Source organism: Haliotis rubra, unplaced genomic scaffold (genome assembly GCF_003918875.1).
Source record: "Haliotis rubra isolate DU_JTF1 unplaced genomic scaffold, ASM391887v1 Scf194, whole genome shotgun sequence".
Classification (NCBI taxonomy): domain Eukaryota; kingdom Metazoa; phylum Mollusca; class Gastropoda; order Lepetellida; family Haliotidae; genus Haliotis; species Haliotis rubra.
Window position 1 is genome coordinate 118,017 of NW_025765936.1, and position 26,957 is coordinate 144,973.

Below are 26,957 nucleotides of genomic sequence, written 5' to 3' on the forward strand. Positions count from 1 at the left end.
GGTATGGCCTTTGAGACACTGAGAGTACAATCTTGTATATACAATTATGATAAGCCAAATCAAGGCATAAACCTACACAATGGTTGATGATAAGTTGAGTAAGGCCAGACCAATTTTATTTCTTGTTTTACGGATTTTTGTACTCAGAAAGCCTAAAGGCAGGAGGGAAAAAAGATAAAAATAAATAAATACTAAGAGTATTATACTTTTGGCAATTTATGAAGTGCATAAGGGGCAAAACACAATCTGAAACAAACTTTTCTTGTAAATTTACATTTTTGAACAATAAAACATTAGGATTTTATTTTTTGAGCGGGGAAAATTAACTCTTATTTTTTTTCTTATTTTTGAAAAAATACGACCGGCGGATCCATAAAGAGAAATAAAATTGGTCTGGCCTAAAGAATACAATGCGCCTACACACATACTCACAGACACACACGACCCGTGAAGGTCTGCGTTTGAATTGATCTTCAGTAACCCATGCTTGTTGTAAGAGGCGACTAACAGGATCGGGTGGTCAGGCTCGCTGACTTGGTTGACACATGTCATCAGCTCCCAATTGTGCAGATCAATGCTGATGCTGTTGATCACTGGATTGCCTGGTCCAGACTCGGTTATTTACAGACCGCCGCCATATAGCTTGAATATTGCTGAGTGTGGCGTAAAACTAAACTCACTCACTCCACAGACATACATACACACAACCAAACACACGCGTACCAAATTTCTCACATGCATACATGCACACACCCACATACAAAAAAAATGCCGAGCCAACATGCCAATGATTCCACAGCTCAAGGTATTGAAGCTGCTCTTTTGTGCAATATGAAAAATATTGATTCCAGTGAAAGCATGATTCATTGATTAGGCTGCAAAATGAGCATGTACAATGTATTGTCACCTTCAGCAGTTGTCTCCCCTTTATGTGGTTGTTTCCATTCAATCAGCCGTTGTCTCCCCTCTTCATGTAGTTGTCTCCTGTCTTCATTCAATATGCATTGTCTTCATTCTACAATTATCTCCCCTTGTTATGTACATGTGTGCATAGTCTGCCATTAAAGCAGCAATAAAAACCAAAAGATGGCTACCTCTACTAGTTCCTTTTCATAGTACAGGAAGATAAACAGCCTATCCCCAGTTCCAACCAGACTGTCTCCAAAATATCTGTGGTCACATCCGGGGCGGTTGGGTAGCCTAGCAGTTAGAGTGTTTGTTCGTCACGCTGAAGGCTTAAACTTCCCCGGGGAAAGTTTGTCCTAGGCCAAAGTTTCCCCATCCTTGAATCAACTTTAAAGGCCCTGCTTCCCACCCTTGTTCTTATATCAAAAGGGCTTAAATTCCCATTTCTGGTGTCCCCTGCCATGATATTGCTGGAATATTGCTAAACACAGGTGTAAAACAACACTCACTGTGGTCACATCCAGCATAAGTCATCTTGTTGAAAAAGGCAGTACTAAATAGTTTATAATATGGTCTGTCAGTGACAGGATGGATATACATTAAAAACTACAAATATCTTTCACAAAATCATCCAATCACAACAGCCAGAGATTGTTCTCCTTTGATGCAGTGTAATTGTCAGGTCAGTATTCCAAAGGATGATTGAATTTCATTTCTAAATTTCCTTTAGATCTCAAGTCCAGCATCAGCTTAGACAAACTGAATGCACATTCTTTGACTTCTTGAACACGGGATGACATAATATTTAATCATTTGATATCATGCTATGTGCCCCATAGCAAACAATAAAGACAACTGACTCATCAGTTGTCAGCTAACAGAATAAATCTGAGTGACAAATACCAAAAACATTTTTGTTTATACCTGTGTTCTTTTGGGTAATATTGATATTACATTTTATATCAGGGTATGATTTCATAGCGCTTGAATAGACCAATAGAAATGTTGCCACGCTCTTGTGCTGGGAAATGTTACCTGAGCTGGATCCAGCCTGACAATACAAGACACCTGTTTGGTAATATTGTACCTGCACAGGTGTTGCCTGGAAATAGGGAAAACGATCCCTGTGTTTAGGTTGGATCTTTGTACTGCTGTTTTCTTTGTGTTTCAGATGTTTGTAATGCCTTCTGCAGTTATCTCCCTTTTGATGGTCAAGTGCCTTTGTTTAAATATGTTGAATATTTGTTGTATGCAGTTACAATTTAAATATGCAGTAAAAAAAATGCCATAGCCTCATAATAAAAGATTTGAAGTAATCAATAAAATATGTATGAGGAATATTCAATTTTTGAATGTTTTGTCTCCAGTGCCTTTCAGACATTGAGACTGAAGGAAAATTATAAATCAGTTAAGTCTAATTCTGTCATTTTTATTTAGAATCTGCACTCCTAAGTGCAAGTGATAGCCCTCATATATTTGTGTTTCTTTGTCAAATCACCTTCATCAGTGAACTGTAGCTATAGGAGTAGAGACGATGTCCAACTCCCGTGACCCATAGGTTAGCCTCATGGTTAGAGCGTTCAATCGTCACACAAAAACAACAGGATTTGATTCAATGGGTAAATATATTTCTGGTGTCCCTTTCCATGATATTGCTAAAAGCAGTGTAAAACCATTTTCACTAACTTCAATATCATCTCCCTGGTGAAACTGCACTGATTTTGTGAGGCTTTTTGAGACTTCACTTATGTTCGGTTAGAGTCATAGTGCCATATTGTACTGATACTAGAAAACAAAATGGTGGCAGGTGGCCTAAATGGATGTGCGGAGTTATGGGCTTCAATCCAATTTGTCATGACTTGTAGGATTGTCATGGATTTAACCGGGGCTGTGGGGTAGCCTAGTGGTCAAAGCGTTGGCTCGTCACGCCGAAGACCAGGGTTCGATTCCCCACATGGGTACAATGTTTGAAGCCCATTTCTGGTGTCCCTCACCCTGATGTTGCTGGAATATTGCTAAAAGCGGCGTAAAACCAACACTCAGTCAGTCATGGATTTAATGCTCATTTTGTCAGTCACTGGATAGTCTGGTCCAGACTGAGTTACTTACAGGCTTTGTCATATGGCTGGAATGTTGCTTCAGCAGGATTAAACAACATGCAAACAAAAGATCCAGAGGTGTGAGGGGGAAATCAAAAGTGTGAAAAAATAGAATTAGGTCACATTAATTTCCAGGGTCAAAAGGCGGTTTGATTATTATTTTGATACAGTATATTTAATCTAGGAGGAGAAATCTGTTAACCTTGATGTATAAATTGACATTAATGAGCACTGGCTTAAGATCAATCAGTGCTTTTCACTTCTGCTGCATTTTCTTCTTTCAAGGTCGTTTTAAGAACTGTGTTATCAGCTGCTATTGTCTGGTGCTGAATAAATGTTTCTTATATATTGATGGTGTTGTGTTCTTTGTCCTGAAGGCACGGCTTCGATTCGCCACATGGGTACAATGTGTGAAGCCCATTTCTGGTGTCCTCCACTGTACTATTGCTAGAATATTGCTGAAAGCGTGGTAAAACCCAGCTCACTCACTGTTCTTTGGCAAGAAAGACCCACCCTGTGGTGTATTGGATAGTGAGGCTGAAGGGGCTTCGTTGGTACAGGTACTAAAGACATCTACCCCAGGTACGTTTCTGTATACAGAAATGTACCCAAGGACGGATCCATTCTGATTTGTGCTGTTTTCTTGATCGGAGCTGTCACACTGTTGTATTAGATACATTTGATTGCCTTATATAAGTACGAGCATACACAGTAACAAATATTTCGCATTGCACAATACCACTCGCAACCAGTTGAAGGGCAATGACCATATACTACAACAAAAACCAAAACAAAACCAGTGTGCCAAAACCAAAGCTTAGATGGTTTTGGAAAAGATCATTTTCTTTCAATGCAGCAACATTGTGGAATGAACTGCATGCTGACTTGTAAAAATTGAAAATCTCTGCACCTACAAAAGGACTTTAAAGCTTACCTGTTTAATCAGTTTTACAACAGAGCCTAATCTTGCCCCAAATTACAAACTTTGTAAATACCAGAGGACTTTTGTTAGCACTATAGCATTCACATAGTGAAAGGAGTTTAGCCCATTATAAAATGCACCTATTATTATCATTATTACATACAGTTTTGATTTTTGGTTGCGGAAAAAAGTACTCGCCGAACGTTTAGTGTACCAGGTGATACCAGGTGAGATTCTGTATTTTGACTTTGTTCAGTGTATATTTCTGTATCCAGAACACACCTGTAACACCTGTGCTGACAATGCCCCCTTCAGGATAGTGAGAGAAGAGAAGTTGTGTGGTTTGATCCCCGTTGTTTCATGTGTGTGTAACAGATGCTTATCCTCGCCAATGCAAACGGCTATGTCCTTCCCTGGCCTTCCAAATCGCCTGATCTGAACCCGATCGAGCCACTATGGAACGAACCTGATCGACGCGTCAGTAAACATCACCATCGTCCACGGACACTTGCAGAATTTGACAACGTATAATAATGAAATAAAACAATCAAACCAAATAGAGGGTAATTCCTTATGAGAAAGGCCGATCACGTGGGAAAGCGCACGTAAAATATCCAAAGCAAGCCCCGCAAGATCGTGAGAGAGACCATGGGAGCCGTTAAGCAAAAAACGCTCGTGTGTCCGTTTGAATATCTCCCTTGCTTATAAAAAAAACCTTCAAATTGGGCAACGCAATTATGCTAGCTAGGTTCCTTGTAATGTCGAAATGACGATATATACTTTTCACTATTTTATAAACATTCACATGCTGTTATAAACGTATTAAGTACTTGGGATTATTTTGATAAAATTACTCCAATCCTCACACGCATACGGATTGATTTGTCGTATTTTCGCACATTACATTTATCGATTGGGGACGGGTCTTCTTAGAGGTAACGGAAAGGGGCGAGTAGTGACGAATGCTTTGCGAGTGTTTATCATAGGGGTGACTATTGAGGGGAAAACAACTATTGCGATATCGATAGTCTGTTGCGACCAGCAATTGCAATACTATTGCAATAGGGTTTTTTCTTCTTGATATGTCTCATTTGAAGTTATTTCCCAAATGAAAGTATAGTTTATATATCCGATAAAAACAAGTTGAAGTATTCCAGTCTCTTTTAATAACTGACAAGAAACTTGAAACCCAGATCAAGCAAACAGTTAAAACATAAACTCAATGAATTCCTGAATTTTGCGCTGCGCAGTTATCAACGGAAGCCAATGCAGCGATACTTTTTCGTTTCTACCATGAACAATTGCAATCCATTGATAGTTCGATGCATCGTTACAGCCCTAGTTTATCACAGTACCACGATGCCATAGGCTGATCCAGAGGGGAGCTGGGCTTTTGCAGGGGTGCGCACCCCTCCTTTTGTCCTATAAGTTTGTTCAATGACCATTGAAACTCGGATGGAAATGAAGTGTGTGCGCACACGCGCACACGCACGCACACACTCATTCACACGCACGCACTTACACACTTACACTTTTCTCAATAGTGTGCATCGCGCTGGTGGCGGAACGTGCTCGACCACCCGAATGTCGCTGGGTAGCTGAAACCATGAGTCTGATTCCGATTCCAAGCCCTGCAGACCACGTTTTGACTCTCACCATGGACGTTGGCAATGTGACGTTGTGTTCAGTGTGCGAAAGAGTTTCTAAATTTTGCTAACCTGTCGGGCTAGCTATGCCTGAAAGCTACTAGCCCACAAAATAATTCACTAGCCCGAAATTTGAATGTAGAAACTAAGCAAAAGATTACAAAAATAGATGAGAATAAGATATTGTCGGCATGACACGGGTTACATCATTAAGCTGCTAACATGATGAACATTTTTATCCGGCCATAATCTTGCATGATTAAAAGTGTATTATAACTTAAGAAGTCGGAGAGAGTGATATATTTACAAATGACCTCATAAAATTCACGAGCCAGTCGGCCCAGTGACTGGAGATTTACTGGCCCGACTGGATTTTTACTGGCCACGGGCTAGCGGGCCAGTGGCTATTTCGCACACAGGTTGTGTTGTCCCACTTTCAACACTTTCATGTCCTAAGCGGCAAAAATGACATTGAGCGCCAAAACCTCCCACACGTGCAGAAAAGTACCCGTATGTAATCTGTATATAAAATACGAGCTGAACTGTTCTCTGTCACCCGTTTGACCATCAAAACATTTAACATTAATATCAGAGCAAAGAGAACGAGCAATTGGTATCGTGGCGGTGGGAGCATTGCACTCTCATGTTGCAAGAATCATGGCTGTGCAAAACGAACAATTGGAAGATTGGTCACACGTTTAAGACAAACTGGCAGGACAGCAGACAGGCCAGGGAGCGGCAGACCAAGCTTGACCAGCCCCCAGGAACACCACCATTTACGGGTGCTTCATCTGAGGAACCGATTCCGAACTGTGACGTCATCAGCGGCGCAGAGTCTTGGGCATCGAGTCAGCAGACGGACAGTAAGCAGACGTCTTCGTGCACATGGTATCCGTGCCTACCGACCTTTCAAGAGCATGGCGTTTACGGTTGAACATCGACGTCGTAGATTGGCATGGGCCAGGAATGTTCGTCAGTGGCAGCAACGAAATTGGTGTCGAGTTCTTTTCACAGATAAAAGCAGGTTACAAATGAACAGACCTGATGGTCGGGTTCCGGTCTGCGCGGTGTTGCCTACAGGAAGTGGAGCCCTATGGAGGTGCGAGTGTGATGGTTTGGGGGTCTTTTGTGTCAACCAGAAGACAGAACTGGTTATCATTGAACGAAATTTGAATGCAATTCGATATATTGACCTCGTTTTGCGGCCTGATGTACTGCCTTTTCTTCCAAGGAATCCACGAACGTTGTTCCAACAGGACAATGCTCCTCCTGACACAGCTGCTGCCACAAAGAACTTCTTAACCGCCAACAATATTGGCGTCTTGCCTTGGCTAGCAATATATCCAGCGTATCTCCTATAGAGCACCCGTTGGACCGTCTCGGACGTCGCATCTGAAAGCGTTTACCGCCTCCGTTGACAAGGAATGCGTGGACTCAGGCCCTGTAGGGAGAATTGCGACAGATCACGTGATCAGATGACTTGTCCACTCTGTGCGACGTCGTGTACAGGCATGTATCAACGCCGGAGGTGGTCACACCCGTTACTTGAGACTTTCCGGCCCTTTGGAACATTTTATGCTGTGATGTGTCTGTTGGCATGTGCTTGAAAACCGGACAATCAACCGTCGTTTTCAAACGTAGCCTACAAACATGTTGCATGAAGCCTGATCTCTATGTTTACCTACCGAATTGTACAATATATTTTGTTTATTGATATGACACCTTCAACATACTTATTTTGTTTGTCATTTCTGTTTGAGAGACGATAAAATACATGGGGACGTTTCTTTTGCACGTGGGTGTAATTTCATGTTGACTTGAAAATGTGATCCTTAGCAAACTTTGAGTAGTATATTATAATATATAGGTCGTCAGCACCGAAAATATACCCAGTCTTGACTATCCTCTGATGTAAAGGTGAGGTGAGGTGAAATGGGGTTTCGCTCATATGACGACGACGTGCATGCGTGTGTATGTGTGGCTGCTTGTACTAGCCCAGACTTAAGCTGGTTTTATAGTGCTAGCCCACTGAGATACCATGCCGCAGTGAAGCATGAATACCCCACTCAGACACATTATACTGACTCCGAGCCGACCAGTCCTTGTTGTACCCATTAATGCCGAGCGCCAGACAGGGACCAACGAGTACCGTATTTTAACGTCTTTTGGTATGACGCAGTCGGGGATCGAACCCGCGAACTTTCGCTCTCCGGGCGGACGCTCTAACCACTACTGCACGTAGGTGGTGATGTAAAGAATAGATGGTGGTGAAAATTATGTGAAAAGCAGTGATGACACCAGGTGTTCGTGAAAACACTATCATCTAAAGTAATATTTGTTCTCTCAATACAAAACTATAAACTATAAGCGTCGTAAAACCATATTCACTCACTCACTCACTTACTTTAGTTAAATTGTATGGCCTAACATTCATCAATACGCCATTTGTTTTTGAATATAGCATAGTACTTGCCCAAATGGAAGATACTTTACCGTTTGACTTTGATGAAATTGGTCAAACAAAATTTATTTATCATTGGAGTTTTTACCAAGGTATGCAAGGGAATCCCAAAGCCACTTCAAATCCGTTTCATACAATATATTTTAATAGATGTTAAATACACATTAGAAGGTACAGCATACGAGACATCTCGGGGGATTTACTCAAAAGCACAATCATTCTAACTTTCACTTGAATTCCAAATATGCACCGCCCAAGTTCCCCATACACCGTATATTCACTGTTTTTTAATGAAGAATATATTGTTATTACCCATATGGGAAGGAGGTCACAGGGTAGTATTTTCCTGTAAGTACCTAGGGAGGCTACACCTTTTGGTGAACGTTGATTGGCTGCTCCAGAAAATAAACGATTTCATTGGTTACAAACAATATGCCGGAACTTCTTCATTCATCTTTTCAATTCATTCATTGTCTTACACTCATTTACACGAGAATAAGAAAAATAATTACTGAATAAACTCAGTTTTCTTTATTTATAAGTACATCACTGTAAACTCGTGGAAGTAACAGCAAGTTGTAGAAAAACCAAAAAAATCACAATGTTGCAAACGGTAATACAATACGTCTGCTTGAAATCACGTGAAGCCTAAGAACGTCAACATTGCAACCTTGTGACGTCACGAACCTTGTGACGTCACGAACCACCCTTCCTCTGTTGTCGATGTAACAAACATGGCATCTCCGCTATCGCCAGTAAATGTCAATGACAAAGTAAAGGTTGATGGCTAGAAAGGATATTGGGAAAAGTTGTAGATATTGTTCAGCCACTGAACACGTTCAATGTATTTGTTGTGAGGACTGAACAAGGCGAGATGTAAGTTCCCAGGTTTCGCATCCGTGTTGTGAGACTGTCACGTCTCGCCTCCAAACGAACTGGGGCGGTGGGGTAGCCTAGTGGTTAAAAGCGTTCGCTTGTCACGCCGAAGACCCGGGTTCGATTCCCCACATGGGTACAATGTGTAAAGCCCATTTCTGGTTTCCCCCGCCGTGATATTGCGGGGATATTTGCTAAAAGCGGCGTAAAACACAATTCACTCACTCACTCACCCCAAATGAACTACTCGCACACAAATTTGATAACATACGGTCTTGCTTGCAATTATGAATACATAGTTTTTTTCAAGCATTCAAGTACAGTATTATTATCAAGTATTATTATTTGAGAAACTATACTTCAGAAAAACATTGTTCTAAGGGACTATTTAGTATCGTTATATTAATTAAACAAGTCTCCCATCAAGGCTCGAGAATTACGTAATTAATATAATTCGAAAAAGATCATCTGTAATCCCCGTCACTCGTTAGTTATTGTTTAAATAAAATTTCAAATGCACGCTCGTTTTCATATCCCCGAACTTCAGATGCACATAACGGTATAAGCCGAACCAGTTAAGCCATCAATTTCAACTATAGATCAATAGGAATATCTAAAAGTTGTTTTTTTCTGAAATAGAGTACATAAAGCTCTTCATTTCTTAAAAAGCGATATTGGCGTCAAATCAATTCCACCACTGCAAATTGGCGTTGAATTGAGACAAGTCAATAGAGACAATTTTTATAAAAACTACATGAAACTGAACATTAATTGTAAATAAATATTGTTTTTAATAATGAAACAAAATATGTTTTTACATGTTCTGTATTTGCAAAAATAAGATGTGATTTCAATTAAAGCACTCGCCCAAATGCACACATGGGTTCAATTGTCTAAGTGGCATTTTAGAAGTTGGGAGGTAATAATATTGACAAACCTTATGGATAAAAACTTTTATTTCGTCACACTCACGAAGTTAAATAGTTGTTAACTATAAATTACTCTGCTCAATTGACTGGTCGTCAATGTCTTGGCAGATTTGCTGCTGACGTAAACATAATTAAATGTTTGATCGATTCTCGTGTATACTGACAGATAAAGAGTATACTAGTATCTGTGCACACACGCCATGTTTATTCGTCCGGATAAACGAGTCATGGTCATGGCGTAATGCCTCACGTCGTTATGTACACGTCCTGTTGAGTCGGCGTGAGTGAGTATGGTTTTACGCCGTTTTTAGCAATGTTCCAGCAATATCACGGCGGGGGGACACCAGAAATGGGCTCCACACATTGCACCCATGTGAGGAATCGAACCTGGGTCTTCGGCGTGACGAGCCAACGCTTTAACCGATACGCTATCCGACCGCCGAGTAGTCGTCGGGAAGTACTCTGTCTCACAGTCCCTGAACTACATTATTTCCCCTACTGCCTAGCCCTCTCTGCAACGCTAAAGCCCTAAGTAAGGCAAGTCTAGACCTTCTCGGGTGAATCTCTGGACTTCCCTGGGCTCCTTTCCAATTTAAATGGGTTTATTTGTTACAATCAAAAATATACACACTATTATACACAAAGCGTTAGTCTAGTCTAGATAAACGGGATGTTACTGAACACATAAAACAATTTCCGTACCGTACCACCCGTGTAGATCCGAGTAAGAATTGATCTTCAGTAACCCATGCTTGTCGTAAGAGGCGACTAAAGGGATCGGGTGGTCAGATTCGCTTGGTTGACTCGTGTCATTGTATCCCATTTGCGCAGATCGATGCTCATGCTGTTGATCACTGGATTGTCTGGTCCAGACTCGATTACTTACAGAACGCCGCCACATAGCTGGAATATTACAGTGCAGCCTTAAACAACCAACTAACCAACCATACCATACCGATTGTTCTTTATACATTTGTCACACCCTATTATGTCAGCCCTTTGAAAACACCCAACATCGATGTCTGATAAGGAACTACACCATAAATCTGCCTAAACCGACCTTGATGTCAAAGTATGTGTGAACTCTACCCAACCCGCCTGTGAGAAATGATAAAGAACATTTAGCCAAAATGCGTTTGAGCTGCCCCCTTTAACGGTTTAGTCACCCAAAGGGAGATAACTGGTGGACGGCAGCTTTCCTTTGATCGCCATTCATTGATATGTCATCTGTCAAACGTGACAGTGAGATATGTCTGTATTTACGGTGATCGGTCACGGAGTAGCACATAAATTTATCAATTACAACATTTAGATCCCGTCCTCGTTTATGTCATGAAACTATTTTAGGAATTTAACGGAAAATCGCCAAAATTGATTCTGATGAGAAATGAGCGAAGCTTTCGGCAAAACGAACAAGCTCAAATATTTTGCAATGAATTCATAGGGATGACTGATCACTCCATATCTTAATTTGTCCAGTCTCACGCTTATTTAAACCGGGGGAGATTTTGTGTGTGTGTGTGTGTGTGTGTGTGTGTGTGTGTGTGTGTGTGTGTGTGTGTGTGTGTGTGTGTGTGTGTGTGTGTGTGTGTGTGTGTGTGTGTGTGTGTGTGTGTGTGTGTGTGTGTGGGTGTGTGTGTGTGGGTATTCATCAATGTGTGGGTGGGTGTGGTGGGAGTCGGGGATGGGGGGTTTAGCCGTGTGGTTAAATCGTTTACACGTAATGACGAAGACCCGTGTTTGTTACGTGAAGCCTATTTCTAGTATCTCCTGTCGTGATATTGCTGGAAAATTGCTAAAAGCGGCGTAAAGCCATACTCACTCACTCACTTAATGTTTGACTGTGTTTGACTAATGAAACCATGGTCATTCTGTAACCCTAATCTCAGTTCAATTATGTTCAGTGACTATAGCTTCAATGGAGTAAAAAGACTGAGAGCAACAAAGGATACTAAAATGAAAACCACTATGATACATACTGTAGCCCTGAGTCAATGGACAAATAGTGCACAACAAATACAATAGTCACGACACCATGACTCACCTCATTCCTTAATACGGATGAAACACCATTCCCTACAATGTCTACATAGATCAAATTGTATAACTCCATTATATTTTTTCATTAAATGTTATACAGCCCCTCCAGTATACTTACCATGAAACTTATGGCATATGTTACAGTGTGACGACTTTCTCAAAGGCATTGTGCATTCATAGCTTTCAGTCGTGTCAATTTATTCCTGTCAGAGGGGTACACAAAATGTGTGATCTAGGTAACTGTTGTCAGATTTCCCTTCTGTTGAAGCAAAGAAGAACTCAACAACATTTGAAAGGCTGTTTGCTTGTCGTACTGGAAACGGGATCGACTGACTGACTGAGTTTGGTTTTACGCCGCTTTTAGCATAATTCCAGATCAATATCACGGTGGGGATCACCAGAAATGGGTCCACACTCGATTGTACCCACCGCCGCCGATTCGAACCTGGTGCTTCGGCGTGAAACGGGCACTCTTCGGCGTCTGTTGAAGCAAAGAAGAGACTAACTAACTCAAAGATTGAAGCTGTTTCCAACTGAACTGAACTGATCTGTAATGAACTTTACAGTCAGGCCACTATTCGAGGTACAACATTTACATAATATACATCTTAATATACAGTATTTCAATACAATATAGGGCGGTGGGGTAGCCTAGTGGTTAAAGCGTTCGCCCGTCATGCCTAAAACCCGGGTTCGATTCCCTACATGGGTACAATGTTTGAATCCCATATCTGGTGTCCCCCACCGTGATATTGCTGGGATATTGCTAAAAGCGGCGTAAAACCATACTCACTCACTCCTCCATCTATACGACGACAACCTTTACATAAAGGAGTCTGGAACAGTCAAACTAGTCTCGTCATCGTCGCCGGTTCCATGATCGAGTGGACAGCGCGCCTTCCATGAGAAAGGTTGGCGGTTCGATTCCCGGCCGTGTAATATCATAACAGGGTACTTGTAGTCATCCCGCCTGGCCCTCCGCTTTAAAAGTGGGGGAGTGAGTTTAGTTTTACGCCGCTTTTAGCAATATTCCTGCAATATCACGACGGCGGGGGAACAACAGAAATGGGCTTCACATACAGTTCACTTGCGTGGAATTGAACCTAAGTCTTCGACGTGACGAGCGAACGCATGAACCACTTGGCTACCCATCGCCGTGTATTAAAAGGATACAATATGGACTGGTCGGCATGGAGTCAGTGCAATGTGTCTGATTAAATAATTATGATACTCTGAGTGAGTTTAGTTTTACGCCGCACTCAGAAATATTCCAGCGATCTGCAAATAATCGAGTCTGGACCGGACAATCCAGTGATCAACATTAAGATCATCGATCTACGGAAATGGATACGATTACATGTGTCAACCAAGTCACATGTTACTCTGTAACATGGTATCTCGGTGGTCTGGCACTCTAAAACCGTACTTAACTGCAAGTTTGTGTACGCGCGCACACATATGCACGCACACATACACGAATGCACCCTTTTTATGAGTGAAATAAACTTCAAAAGCTACGTTTCCAACCCATTTCACCTCCACTCAGCTCAGCTCGCTGGAATGGTTATTACATTTCTTGATTGACGAGGCGAAACAAAACCCTCACTAACTCGCACTGGCTATCATCAGCGAAAAACGTGAGGGTGGTGAATATCCATGGTCCTCCGTCTAGACACACTGGTTGCATGTTTAATCATTTAATCTATACTTGCCCTGGTAGTCGACGTATCAGGATAATCCTTTAATCAGTTGACCGCCTCCGTGGTGTGGTGGTTAGAGCGTCCGCCCGAGAGCGGAAGGTCGCGGGTTCGATCCCCGACCGCGTCATACCAAAGGACGTTAAAATATGGTACTTGTTGGTCACTGCCTGGGGCTCGGCATTAATGGGTACAACAAGGACTGGTCGGCTCGGAGTCAGTATAATATGTCTGAGTGGGGTATCCATGCTTCACTGCGGCATGGTATCTCAGTGGGCTAGCACTATAAAACCAGCTTCAGTCTGGGCTAGTACAAGCAGCCGCACATACACATACACACGCATGCAGGTCGTCATATGAGCGAAATATTCTCAAGCACGACGTAAACCCAATTTCACCTCACCTCACCTTTAATCAAATATTGAAAAACTGATCGATCAACTTGCATCAATGCTCTGATGGAATGAATAATGAGCTAGAGAGTGAGTGTATTTTTACGCCGCTGTTTGCAATAATCCAGCAATACCAGGGGCGGTGGGGTAGCCTAGTGGTTAAAGCGTTGGCTCGTCGCGCCGAAGACCCGGGTTCGAATCCCCACAAGGGTACAATGTGTGAAGCCCATTTCTGGTGTTCCCCGCCGTGATGCTGCTGGAATATTGCTAAAAGCGGCGTAAAACCAAACTCAGTCAGTCAGTCCAGCAATACCAGGCCAGAAATAGGTTTACACTTTGTACCTATGTAGGAGTCGAACACGGGTCTTCGGCGTGTCGAGCAAACTCTTTAGCCACTAGGCTACTCCACCGCCCCAATTATCTTGAGAAAATATACAGATATAGTATAAAGTATAATATAGATATTCTTTGAAAATAGAATTAAGTGACCATGCACAATTACTGATAAACAGATATTTGTTAAGTCAAAGTCACACACATTTGCGACTTTGGTCGTCGGCGGATCTGTTAACAGGTAGAAAAACGCTAACGACTTGTACAACGTTACAAAAAGGGGAAATCTAAGCTCTAAAGTGAAGTCACTGTCACAAATGAGGGATGTTAAACGCCCAAATGCTAAGCAGGTTTTAAGAAACACTTTCAAAGGCAAAGGGGTTGAATAGTCTCACGTGTCGAGGCTTTGTCACCTAGATGTCTGTCAACCTTGACCTTCAGAGTAGCTGAAGATGTCTTGACGCAGGAAACGAGTATTGCCTTCCTCGGAGAGGTGACGGTTTGATCATTCGTTTTGTTTTGTTTGTTTGTTTTATTTGTTTAACGCCACACTCAGAAAATTCCAGCTATATGGCTGCGGTTGGTCCGTCTCACTGTCCGTGAGCCATATTTTCATAATGCTCCCCAGGGAGTTGAGATTTGAGAGTTGAGATTGATATTGCGATGTGCCGTTGAGATTGACATCCAATGATCGAGGGAAAAAATACCAGCGCCTTGAGCATGCACTAGTGCGTGGATATGTGCGCTATATAAATATCCTATAATAATAATAATAATAATATTACTTTCCCTACAGCCTAGCCCTCCCTGCTGCTGATGCCCCAAATGAAGCAATATTTTCCCAGTCCCTGGGGCCCCTTTTCCATTTAATCGGGTTTATTTGGTACAATCAAAATTATATAGATATTTAGGCACGAGTGTCGTAAACATAGTATGATATGGGCAAATCTACTTTCAAACACAGGCTGGCTACCCGCCGTCGCCGCATGTAGAACGCAACGTCATTGAAGAAACGTGACGTCATACCATTATTCGTGACGTCACGTCACCATGACAAAGTGATATTTTGCCCTAGTAGGGCATTATGAAAAATATGAACCCTCGTAGGTAATAAATATATTCAGAGACTAAGCGTTAGTCTAGGCTGCCGTCTATAAATGATCGAGTGTGGATCAGACAATCCAGTGACCAATATCACGAGTATCGAGCAGTTGGGATATGAAGAAGAAGGAGAAGAAGAGGAAGAAGAAAAATATTTTATTATTGTGTCACATGCTAATATGCGGTACATAATGCCACGATTAAAACGTTTACATAGCATCCGGCCATTCGGCCTATGAGATACATGTATATATCACAGTAAAACATTTAAGATAAATAAAAATGTATATTGCACATACATCACATTCATGCATCTCAAACTCGCCCACACACCCACCCTTATATGATTACATGTGACATCCACGAGCATGTTGGTTGCGTCAAACCCCAAAAGGCAATTAACCCAATCAATCAATCATCCTTTTTATTACCATAAGTTAACAAATACATGCAAAGCATCATGGGGGGTATTTTTCAAAAATATATCACTTTTAGGCTATGGCTTGAAACAGATCCAGCAATTATGTACAGGTAAACTAATCATGTCATGTTGACAGACATTATAATGGAAATAAATTTACATAGATTTCTTAATTGATTCATATTATGAGTTTCAAATAGGGCTGACATTTTATAATAGTCATAATAATTCAAATACATATTTCTGAAGCAGTAAATTTATTACATTGAAATAAATAATGAAACGCATCTCCGAGTTGGGAGGGACATGACGGAGAGAATCGTTTATTTGAGGGAATATTTTCCCAGCGACCTGTTTCAATAGGTAATTTATGGTTGGCGGTTTTAAATTTGATTCAAATATTACAGTGCTTTGTTCCTAATTTACGTTCCAGTAAAGAGATATCATAATGAGATTTCCCAGATCTCCACGGGTTTAATTATTCGTAGGGGGGGATTTAGTTTTACAAACATGGGAGGTGATATGGGAATAATCTTCCCGTTCCGGATTATTGTACTAATATAACTACAAACGTGCATGTGTGCGTGTGTGTGCGTCGGAGCATGCGTGCGTGTGTGCGCATGTAGTAGTCCTAATGACTACTAACAGCCAGCTCCCTGTGACACCATGACACTGTTTAACTTGGTCTCAATGTCGACCAGAGTATCAAGTAACGCAGGTTCACCGTTAGATTAACTAGATGATATAGGGAATGACGTTTGATAAAAGATGACGTGGGTGAGCAATATCGCAGCAATATCACGGCGGGGGACGCTAGAAATGGGCTTCACACATTGTACAAATGTTGGAAATCGAACCCGGGTCTTCAGTGTGACGAGCGGACGCTTTAACCAGTAGGCTACACCTCCGCCCCAGAGTTGTGGAATGTACAAGTCCGTGCAGCATGAAGCGTTACAGAATCAATGGCGGTGATGTTTACGCTGGGATCTGTTCAATTTTAAACTGAGTGAGGGGGCGGGTTTTACACCGCTTTTAGCAATATTCCAGCAATATCACCGCGGGGACACCAGAAATGGGCTTCATACATTGTGTGGGAAATCGAACCCTCATTTGATGATAGACCTACAAGTTGATGATGACATGTTTCAAGGGTAACCGCCCGGCTTTCATGGGAATGGTTGCACCATGCTCTATCTAAATTTGAAACCATCATCTCACAAGGTAGGGGAGAAAGGGGTCCATTGTAACACTTTTTACATAACTTCTTGTAGTTCGATACTAGTCGACCGCTCGCAAAGTTAATCGGTACTAACTAGTACATTGGCATCTTGGCTTTAAACCTCAGTGTCATTTAAAGTTCACTATCATGTTGTTACAAAGTTATTAGAACTTATTACGTATCAAATGCAATGACTGCAAGTGTTACAATTGCCCCCGATGGTAGTAGCCATGCTTCATGCCACGTCATATGTTTACCAGTTTGGGCTTCTCAAATATTTCTACTTCACAATATGTCGTAATACCTCAATTTTAACACTTGAAAAGTTAATTTCATACCAAGCAACATTTACTGCAAAAAGAACGTTTCATTACGTTTTGTGAAAAATTTACTTATCAATTTTCGTCAACTGTATCTCGACGTGAATAAGCAGGTGAAAAACGCCTGGATGTGTACCGCGGGAAAGCAAGGGGAAATAACTCTACTCACCTACACTATGCTAGAGCGAAAACGTTTAGAGTAATCGGCCTTGTTACAATTGCCCCGTGTTACATGACCTCGGTCTCCCCTACAAGGCTCAGAAAGGCCATTACTGCAGGAGGACGAGAACCATGTCTTCTTTTAGTATGGCTCCATAACACTGACTGTTAGAGTACCGACTCTAGTTCTTTGTTTAGTAATCAGTGAGTGAGTGAGTAAGTTTAGTTCTACGCCACACTCTGCAATATTCAAGCTATATGGCGACGGTCTGTAAATAATCGAGTCTGGACCAGACATTCCAGTGATCAACATAATGAGAATCGATCTACGCAATTGGGATACGATGACATGTGTCAGCCAAGTCAGCGAGCCTGACCACCCGATCCCGTTAGTCGCCTCTTACGACAAGCATGGGTTACTGAAAATCAATTTTAACCCGGATCTTCACGGGTCTTTTATGGTACTCAAATACAAAGGCTACATTTGGGACAACACTATCTAACGGGCATATGATTCTAACTGGCATTTATTGAAAACAAAAGACATAAGTTACAAAATGCAGGTTTAATTTGTTGACTTTTTTACAAAAAACATAAACCCTAAAGTATGAACCATCAGCATCTTTGGAAAATAAACGAAATATTGTCAATTCAGTTCAAATCCTGATAAACCTTCCTTTCTCATGAATCAGCAATTAGAATGTCAGAGCTTTCAACACGTCCTGAATTATGACGCCATCAAGGGAATTCCCCTTCGTTCCTCAACGCGATGCGTGAAACATAAGCGCGTTATTCGCATCAGACCGCAGCGCGTCCACTTTTCGCACGTACTGTAATGAACAAATGAAAAATAAAATACTGGACGCGCTATTTCTGAAGCAACGTATGACGTAACGCAAAAATAAAAGGTCGGACGTCGTGGAAAACAGGCCTTATAAACATAACTGGCTCACGATAGTAAACACGTTCTTCTACAAAGCTCAAGTATGACATGTTCTTATACAAGGTGTATTTACCTGAGAGCCAAGGTAAAGAAACAAGCGGCTATTTTGAATACATTAAACAAATGCCCGTTGAAATGTTCTGTACTCGTGTTCTGCTGAAGCCGGCCATGCTAATTGCGAAATACAAGTCATATTAATCTATTATACGTGGTCGTATCTTCAAGATATCTCAGTTGCCGTCAAAATGATATCAGTGAAATGAGGCTTCCACGCCCCTTTCGGTGCTCTGGATATCGAGTGCCTATTGCGAAATACAAGTTTGTTTGTTCCTTGTTTACCGCCGCAGTCATTCTTATTCCAGCTTGGGCGGAGGGGTAGTCTGATGGTTAAAGCGTTCGCTCGTCACGCCGAAGACCCGGGTTCGATTCCCCACATGGGTACAATGTGTGAAGCTCATTTCTGGTGTCCCCCGCCGTGATATTGCTGAAATATTGCTAAAAGCGGCGTAAAACCAACTCACTCACTCACTCACTCACTCGCTTATTCCAGCTATATGGTGGCGGTCTGTAAATAATCGAGCCTGGACCAAGACAATTGGGAACCGATGACATGTGTCAGCCAAGTCAGCGAGCCTGACCACCCGATCCCGTTAGTCGCCTCTTACGACAAGCATGGGTTACTGAAGACACATTCTAACCCGGATCATGGACCCTAGTATGGTGATCTACTGTCAGTTGTTGGTGATCTATGGCCTGTTTTTATTTTGAACTGTCTATACTGATTTAATTTTGTGATAGCGAACTAAATTTATATATGCGATGCTCTAGTATTTTTACTGTCCTTCGATGTCAGTTTTTTATGTTCTTAATTTAATGATTTTAATATTGATATAAATTAACTTGTTCTCGTCACGATATGACTGAAATATTGCCGATGTGACGTTAAATATTAACTCACTCACTCACTCTAACCTGGGTCTTCACGGGTTCTCAATACATGTGATGTTGTCATTTATTACGACGTCGTTGTACCTACCAGATATCTTAGTGTCTGTAGCTGTCGTACAGATACCAGTGAAGTGCGGCTGCCACGCCCATTCCGGTACGGTATTCCAGACGGTATGCCAGATACCGCAGTGCAGTTCCCTGCTTGCCATATTCATCTGCTCAGTGCATGCCAATATTTAAGTGTTTGAATCAGTATTTCGTATGTTATGCTGCAGAGTTGGATAAATCATTAAGTATCTAAGATATCTAATTTATGAGACATGGTCATTTTTCATTCCCAGACAAATCAACCTGTACTGGCTGTGTAATCTGATATCAGAAAGGAATTCTGAAATGGGGGGTAGCCTAGTGGTTAAAGCGTTGGCTCGTCACGCCGAAGACCCCGGTTCGATTCTTCACATGGGTACAATGGGTGAAGCTCGTTTCTGGTGGCCCCCGCTGTGATGTTGCTAGAATATTACTAAAAGCGGTTTAAAACCATACTCACTCACTCACTATGATGGGATGTCAAGATAAATCAAACAGCTTGTCTTGTATGTGGCAAGTATCGTGTCCGTTTCTGTATGGTCATGGAGTGTCTTAATAGCCTACTGCAAATGTGACTTTAAAACTCTGAAACTTAAACTCCCCCTATGTTCGAGTGGCCAAGAGGGATATAGTGCCACAAAACGCTGTTTCATAACTTTCATTCAGGATCCGTTGATTGTGAGTTCGAATCCAAGACTGCCACTGCTTGTTATCTTTAAAAAGAGCATTATTTTCTGCGCTTGTGTTAGATAATAAACTGGGGAGTTTTCATCCATCCATCCATCCTCCATCCATCCATCCATCCATCATCCATCCATCCATCCATCCATCCATCCATCCATCCATCCATCCATTTATCCATCCATCACAGTGAAAAGACTTTAAAGATAACGTTCGGATGGTTTTACTCACACCTATACACAATTTACACAACGACAACCTGCAAACGTCCTTGACACATACAATTAATATACACAGTGATTCGATTTATTGAACAATCTGCGTTAATTTTCATGTAGTATTTCACCCGTGGAGATCCGAGTTGGAATATTGATCTTCAGTAACCCATGCTTGTCGTAAGAGGCGACTAACGGGATCGGGTGGTCAGGCTCGCTGACTTAGTTGACACATGTCATCGATTCCCAATTGTGCAGATAGATGCTCATGATGTTGATCACTGGAATGTCTGGTCCAGACTCGATTATTTACAGACCGCCGCCATATAGCTGGAATATTACAGAGTGCGGCGTAAAACTAAACTCACTCACTCACTCATGTAGCATTTGACCATGTTCATTACACTGTATGGGGCGGTGGGGTAGCCTCATGGTTCAAGTGTTCCCCCGTGAGCCTCATTAAAGTATGTATTTTGTCCCTCATAGTGATGTAGCTGGAATATTGCTTAAAGCTGCGTAAAACTCACTCACTTACTTACTGACTATTACATGGAAGCATAATTCAGTGTTTGGTGGGGTACTGTTTTGCATGATCCAACCCTACAGTGCGTGTTTCTATACATGTCAAGAACCATATACACTATACCTATTCAGTAAACAATAGCTTGTAAACGGGTCTTGAGATCGATAATTTATGAGGATACGACAATGGAAAATCGATACCCGACATTAACGCGATATAATTTTTATGTTGTATGTTTTGAGAGAATTGTTTACAACTTTTCCTCGAATGATTGTCTCTTTAAATATTCATAAAATATTATTTTTAACAAAACCTTTGTATGTAATTCTTGAAAGTAAAATCTCGTTCATGTATCAAAGTTACTTAATACAGGTAAATTTATACAATTTACCTGAAAAATACTTCTACGTCAATAAAGATTTTTTTTAATGTAGGCATTAATTGAGGTCAACTATCCCAAATTTAATGATCACTTTAAAAAACTGGTACTCATTTTTAGAATTCCGAACACCTGTGATTATATTAGCAGACGAGTTTTTGAGACGACCCCTCAGGTAATGACACCTGACTATATTTAGTCGATCGGGGAGATCGTAGCGACAGTCACGCGAAGAGCGTTGGCTAATTTCGAATGATGGCGAATCTGTTGGTATCATTTGTGATACTTGTATCTATAGTTCACGGAAATACTCAAGATGTCGACATCACCGCCTTGAACATTTTCGACGCCCTGTCGTCCACTTTGAACTGCGGACAGGTAAGGCGTCCCTTAAATGGGGAGATACAAAATGTGGAAACGGCAGCCATTTTGTCACATTTCCGTAAACAATGTATCGCATGACGAACAGTTTTACGATTCATTTGAATGAGTGTTGTGTCTGTGATGTATACTTCTCGGTCTTGTTTAGTTATAGGTACATTGTGTTAATTAACTTGCCATTTACCTGGATGATCAATTTGTATCAAAAACTGATATGAAATGTGATTCACCGAATGAATTCAAACATGTTGTTAATTGTTATGACATATTATTAATGCGTCTTAAAATAAGTTTATCATTCCTGGTGTTCTCAAGTTTACAATATATCACGACAGTATTTTGGGTAAGAGTGCAGTTTAACGGGCACAGCTCCTGGTGAAGTCCGCTCTCAACGGCAAAATTACCGCGCTATTGCGCTCCCACTTCCTCGGTGTATCGCTAGCCTTGCTCAAACCCAGAGCTTCATCACCCTCTTAGGGATCTGACATGTCTTTACGAGCAAATTCCCTTTACGACCCATGCACATCTCACACCTTTGTTTTAACAAACACCCCATAACTATCCTTAGAGAGACAACACTTGTTGAGTAATAAGAAAGGCAGGATACTATAGTGATGTCAACTTCCTTATTATACTATGGGAAAGATGTCCGCTCGTAACCCTGTATTTAACCTAAACCTAACCCTAAACCCTCAAATATACAGAGTACATTTCAAGCGGGGGTTACGAGCAGAACTCTTACCATATTATAATGCGAAATGTCGGTACTGGCTAGCGAATAGTTATCCCCCCTTGTAACAGCTATACAATACATCAGTATCACACGTGTGCAGTTCAGGTCAGTTACAATTCCGGTATTTTTTTCCCCATGGTATTTGATAACAATAAACAATGATAAAGGACAGCAAAAGAAAAATTCTTCACGGTAAGTAACCAAAGAGAAAAATTAAAACATAAAGTTATGAACCCCATAAATATTAGTCGGGGGATGTCCCACAACATATGTAATAGCATTTTCAAGTTCACAAGTCGGGGGGGAAATTAGTGAAACGTTTTTTCATCGTGTTATTTTTCAGCTTTATAAGTTGAATTTGCATTTTTGACGTTTTGTTTCGGTAAGTCCATACCGAAAGGTATCAGAATCTGCGAAGTTGTGTTTTACGTTGCATGTGACCTTTAAATATTTTAAGGGTTTGAAATAACCAAGTTATTACAATTCCTATATGCACTGATGAAAACATCATGTCTCACGTGCCAGTGTATTGTGTATCATATGTGTCATCTGAGCCCAATTGTTTTTGTCGTTCAAAACATATTGTGATGTATGTCTGGACTGACATTATGTCCTAGAAACGATATCAGAGCTGAAGATTGCATCTGTATCGAGTTTAAAGAGCTTGAATAATGATAGATTATGAAGGATTTTGCCGGGAACGAGATGTTATATCGAGATGTCGAGTTATCAGAGTTCAACGTAACGCTGCTCGACTGTATTTGTTTTGTTTGTTTTTATGTTTTGTTTTCGTTTGTTGTTTTTTCAGGTTCAGTGGTTAGTGTTTTTTGGTTTGTTTTCATGTTGGTACTGGTTGGTTATAACCCATGAAGATACGGGTTAGAATTGATCTTCAGTAACCATGGTAACCCTTGCTTGTTCGGCTGGTCAGGCTTGCTGACTTGGTTGACACTTGTCATCGGTTCCCTACTGTGCAGATCGATGCTCATATTGTTGATCACTGGATTGTCTGGTTGATTATTTAATGACCACTGCCATACACCTGGAATATTGCTGAGTGCGGCGTGAAACAAAACTCACTCATTATTTGGTTATATGGAATGACATGCGACCTTGAATGAAGGCCAGTTAGCCTAGAGGATATTCGATGGAGTCTATGTAAGTGACATAGTGACACAGGCTGGCTGTAGACAAAGTGGAGTCAGTATACAGTGCTATGGGAAGAGGATTTCCAATGGAGATTAGTGTCATAAATAATGGCAGTTAAATGATGGCGACATAGTGATTAATCTTCAGGATTAAGTGTTCATTCAGATAATGAGGGCTGCGCAATATAACCGGTTTACCGGTATTTTCCTGCTTCAGACATAAAAATGATACGTATTGCGATACGCTATTTAAAAACTGGTAGTTTGATTTGCATTCGGAAAACTTTGTTACACTCGGAAATCTTCGGATAATTTCTTGTTTCATTTGTGCCAAATATTATTGACATTTTTATTTTATCATGATTAAAAGTTGTTATTAAAGCTTAATCAAGCATAGTGATTTTGTTGTGTTTTGGCACTATAAATCAAGCACTGACTCGATTATAAGTAGTTTTTTGTTTAAAAATACTTCATGCAATATATTGTAATACATATTGCAGTACATGCTTTCGCATCGCAATATATCGCAATATGAAAATTCTCTGCAATACCCACCCCTACAGATAATGGTTGTCTTCAGTCAGTTGCTGGGATGCTACATGTTTTCGAGGGGTTTTCGTCGATGTGAGACAAAAACGTAATTTTCATCTTTAATATCATTTAAAGTTGTTATTTTACTAACACTAAGTCTACATTTCAGCAGAGTCTAGGAATCACTCATTTTTATTTCACGACTTGACTGAGCATCAAATATTTTAAGTAATCAATATCAAGATGTCTAAATTCTAATGTCAAGAATATCCAAAATAGTCTCCAATTGCGAAACATGCTGTTCACTTTAGATAGTAGCATAAAGGTTTTATACATTTTAGATAAGTTATATATGCAATGTACATATAATCTACATTCCAGCAGTATCTAGAAATCACACATTTTGATTTTATAATGATTGAGCAGTACATGTTTAGGTCATAGATAACAAGATGTCTAATGTCAAAAATATGCATAATATTTTCTTGAAAGAGGAATGTTTGCATAAACATTTTTCAGAAATATATCCGTCATGATTAATGATGTCATCACCAGGGCTGACGGTCCATCACAATGATTGACAGGTGCTCATTACAAAGTTCATAACGTTCATGTTTACACAGCTAATTAACTATTTACCAGGTGAGACTGTTAACTTGATATGTTATATATCAACAACAAAGCCACACTCAGAACAGTATGAATAACAAAAGTGGATTTCATATCAGAACATTATCTTGCATTTTTAAATTTCAAACGAATATCCAAGACATTGTGATGTTGGTCAGTGTCCTTACATTGTAAATGTAGACTAATGCTTCGTCTCTGAATATATAATTATGACAGAAAAAAATTCCTTTTAAATTGAAAAGGAGCCCAAGTGAGATGGGAGAGTCAACCTGAGGAAAGCTAGACTTGCTTCATTTTGGGATTTGGTGTTGCAGGGATGGCTGTTCAGTTCAGTTTATATCAGTTCAGTTTATATCAGTTCAGTTTAGATCTGTTCAGTTTATAGAAATGTCTATTTTTTTCTGTTCAGTTAGAGCACCAGATCTGTTTTTAGTTCAGTTTCAGAAATCAGTGCACTACATGTTCTTAGAATAAATGACTGTAGTAATTTATGATGAGTTCAGTTTGAAATTTATTGTTAGTAAACAACAAATGTAACTTAGATTTCTGTTATCACTGATATGTCTTCTGTTTAAGATGGTTTTCTTAATCAGTTCATTTGTTCTGCTTTCCCAGCACCTTTATATAGCTAAGAATTTAGACAGGTTCACTTGTTCGGCATATCTAACTTTACACAGTTCCCTTTAATAACCTAACTATCAGTACTTATATCACTCTAAAATGGAAAAACAACCAGATTTCCTTACATCAGTTCAGTTCCATGATAATTCCAGTGATTTCTGTTCAGATAAAGTCAATAAATGTTTTTGCTTTGTTTGTAATTTCTGTGTACATGTATTGTTTTGGGGATTAAATGACAGTAAAGTTGAGTTTAGATCTCTAAATTAGTTTATTACAGTTGAGTTTAATATATTCAGTATTTATCAATAGAGTAAAATTCAGTTTGTGTTCGGTTCAGATTTCAGTTTAGATCAGTTCAGTTTAGATCTGTTCAGTTCAGTTTAGATCAGTTCAGTTTATATCAGTTGAGTTTAGATCTGTTCAGTTCAGTTCAGTTCAGTTTAGATCTGTTCAGTTCAGTTCAGTTTAGTTTAGATCTGTTCAGTTTATATCTGTTTAGTATGCAGTTGAGTTTAGATCTGTTCAGTTTATATCAGTTGAGTTTAGATCTGTTCAGTTCTATCAGTTCAGTTTAGATCAGTTCAGTTCAGTTTAGTTTAGATCAGTTCAGTTTAGATCTGTTCAGTTTATCAGTTCAGTTGAGTTTAGATCAGTTCAGTTCAGTTCAGTTTATCAGTTCAGTTTAGATCAGTTCAGTTTATATTTAGTTCAGTTTCAGTTCTGTTCAGTTTAGATCAGTTCAGTTCAGTTTAGATCAGTTCAGTTCAGTTCTGTTCAGTTTAGATCAGTTCAGTTCTGTTCAGTTTAGATCAGTTCAGTTCTGTTCAGTTTAGATCAGTTCAGTTTAGATCAGTTCAGTTCAGTTCTGTTCAGTTTAGATCAGTTCAGTTCTGTTCAGTTTAGATCAGTTCAGTTCTAGTTCAGTTCAGTTCAGTTTAGATCAGTTCAGTTCAGTTCAGTTTAGATCAGTTCAGTATAGTTTAGATCAGTTTAGTTCTAGATCAGTTCAGTTTAGATCAGTTCAGTTCAGTTTAGATCAGTTCAGTTTAGTTTAGATCTGTTCAGTTCAGTTTAGATCAGTTCAGTTCAGTTTAGATCAGTTCAGTTTAGATCAGTTCAGTTCAGATCTGTTCAGTTTAGTTTAGATCAGTTCAGTTTAGTTTAGATCAGTTCAGTTCAGTTTAGATCAGTTCAGTTCAGTTCAGTTTAGATCAGTTCAGTTCAGTTTAGATCAGTTCAGTTCAGTTTAGATCAGTTCAGTTCAGTTTAGATCAGTTTAGTTTAGATCAGTTCAGTTCAGTTTAGATCAGTTCAGTTTAGTTTAGATCAGTTCAGTTTATAGTTTAGATCAGTTCAGTTCTTTCAGTTCAGTTTAGATCTGATCTTAGTTTAGATCTGTTCAGTTTAGTTTAGATCAGTTCAGTTTATATCAGATGAGTTTAGATCTGTTCAGTTCAGTTTATATCAGTTCAGTTCAGTTCAACTGGAAACATCTTCTTATGTTGGGGTGAGTATACTTTTCTTCTTTGCTTCCACAAAAGGGACGCTTGACAACAGGTAAACTAGATCACACCCCTGTGACACCCCTTTGTGTACCCCTCAGACAGGATTAAATT

At 40.2% G+C, this 26,957-nt stretch overlaps 1 protein-coding gene and 1 long non-coding RNA gene across 2 annotated transcripts in view; both read left to right on the forward strand.

Annotated features, from left to right (window-relative positions):
- The first annotated feature begins 720 nt into the window (after window positions 1-720).
- On the forward strand, window positions 721-20,008 carry LOC124274756. The gene is made up of 3 exons (XR_006898016.1): window positions 721-1,046; window positions 6,937-6,941; window positions 19,998-20,008. It is a non-coding gene; the product is annotated as an uncharacterized LOC124274756 (long non-coding RNA).
- Window positions 20,009-21,496: 1,488 nt separating this feature from the next.
- LOC124274758 (periostin-like) overlaps window positions 21,497-26,957 on the forward strand; it is a 35,931-nt gene continuing 30,470 nt past the window's right edge. Inside the window, exon 1 of the mRNA XM_046710127.1 lies at window positions 21,497-21,675. Within this exon, the coding sequence (XP_046566083.1) occupies window positions 21,550-21,675 (126 nt within the window). The 5' untranslated portion in view covers window positions 21,497-21,549. The remainder of the gene's footprint in view (window positions 21,676-26,957) is intronic.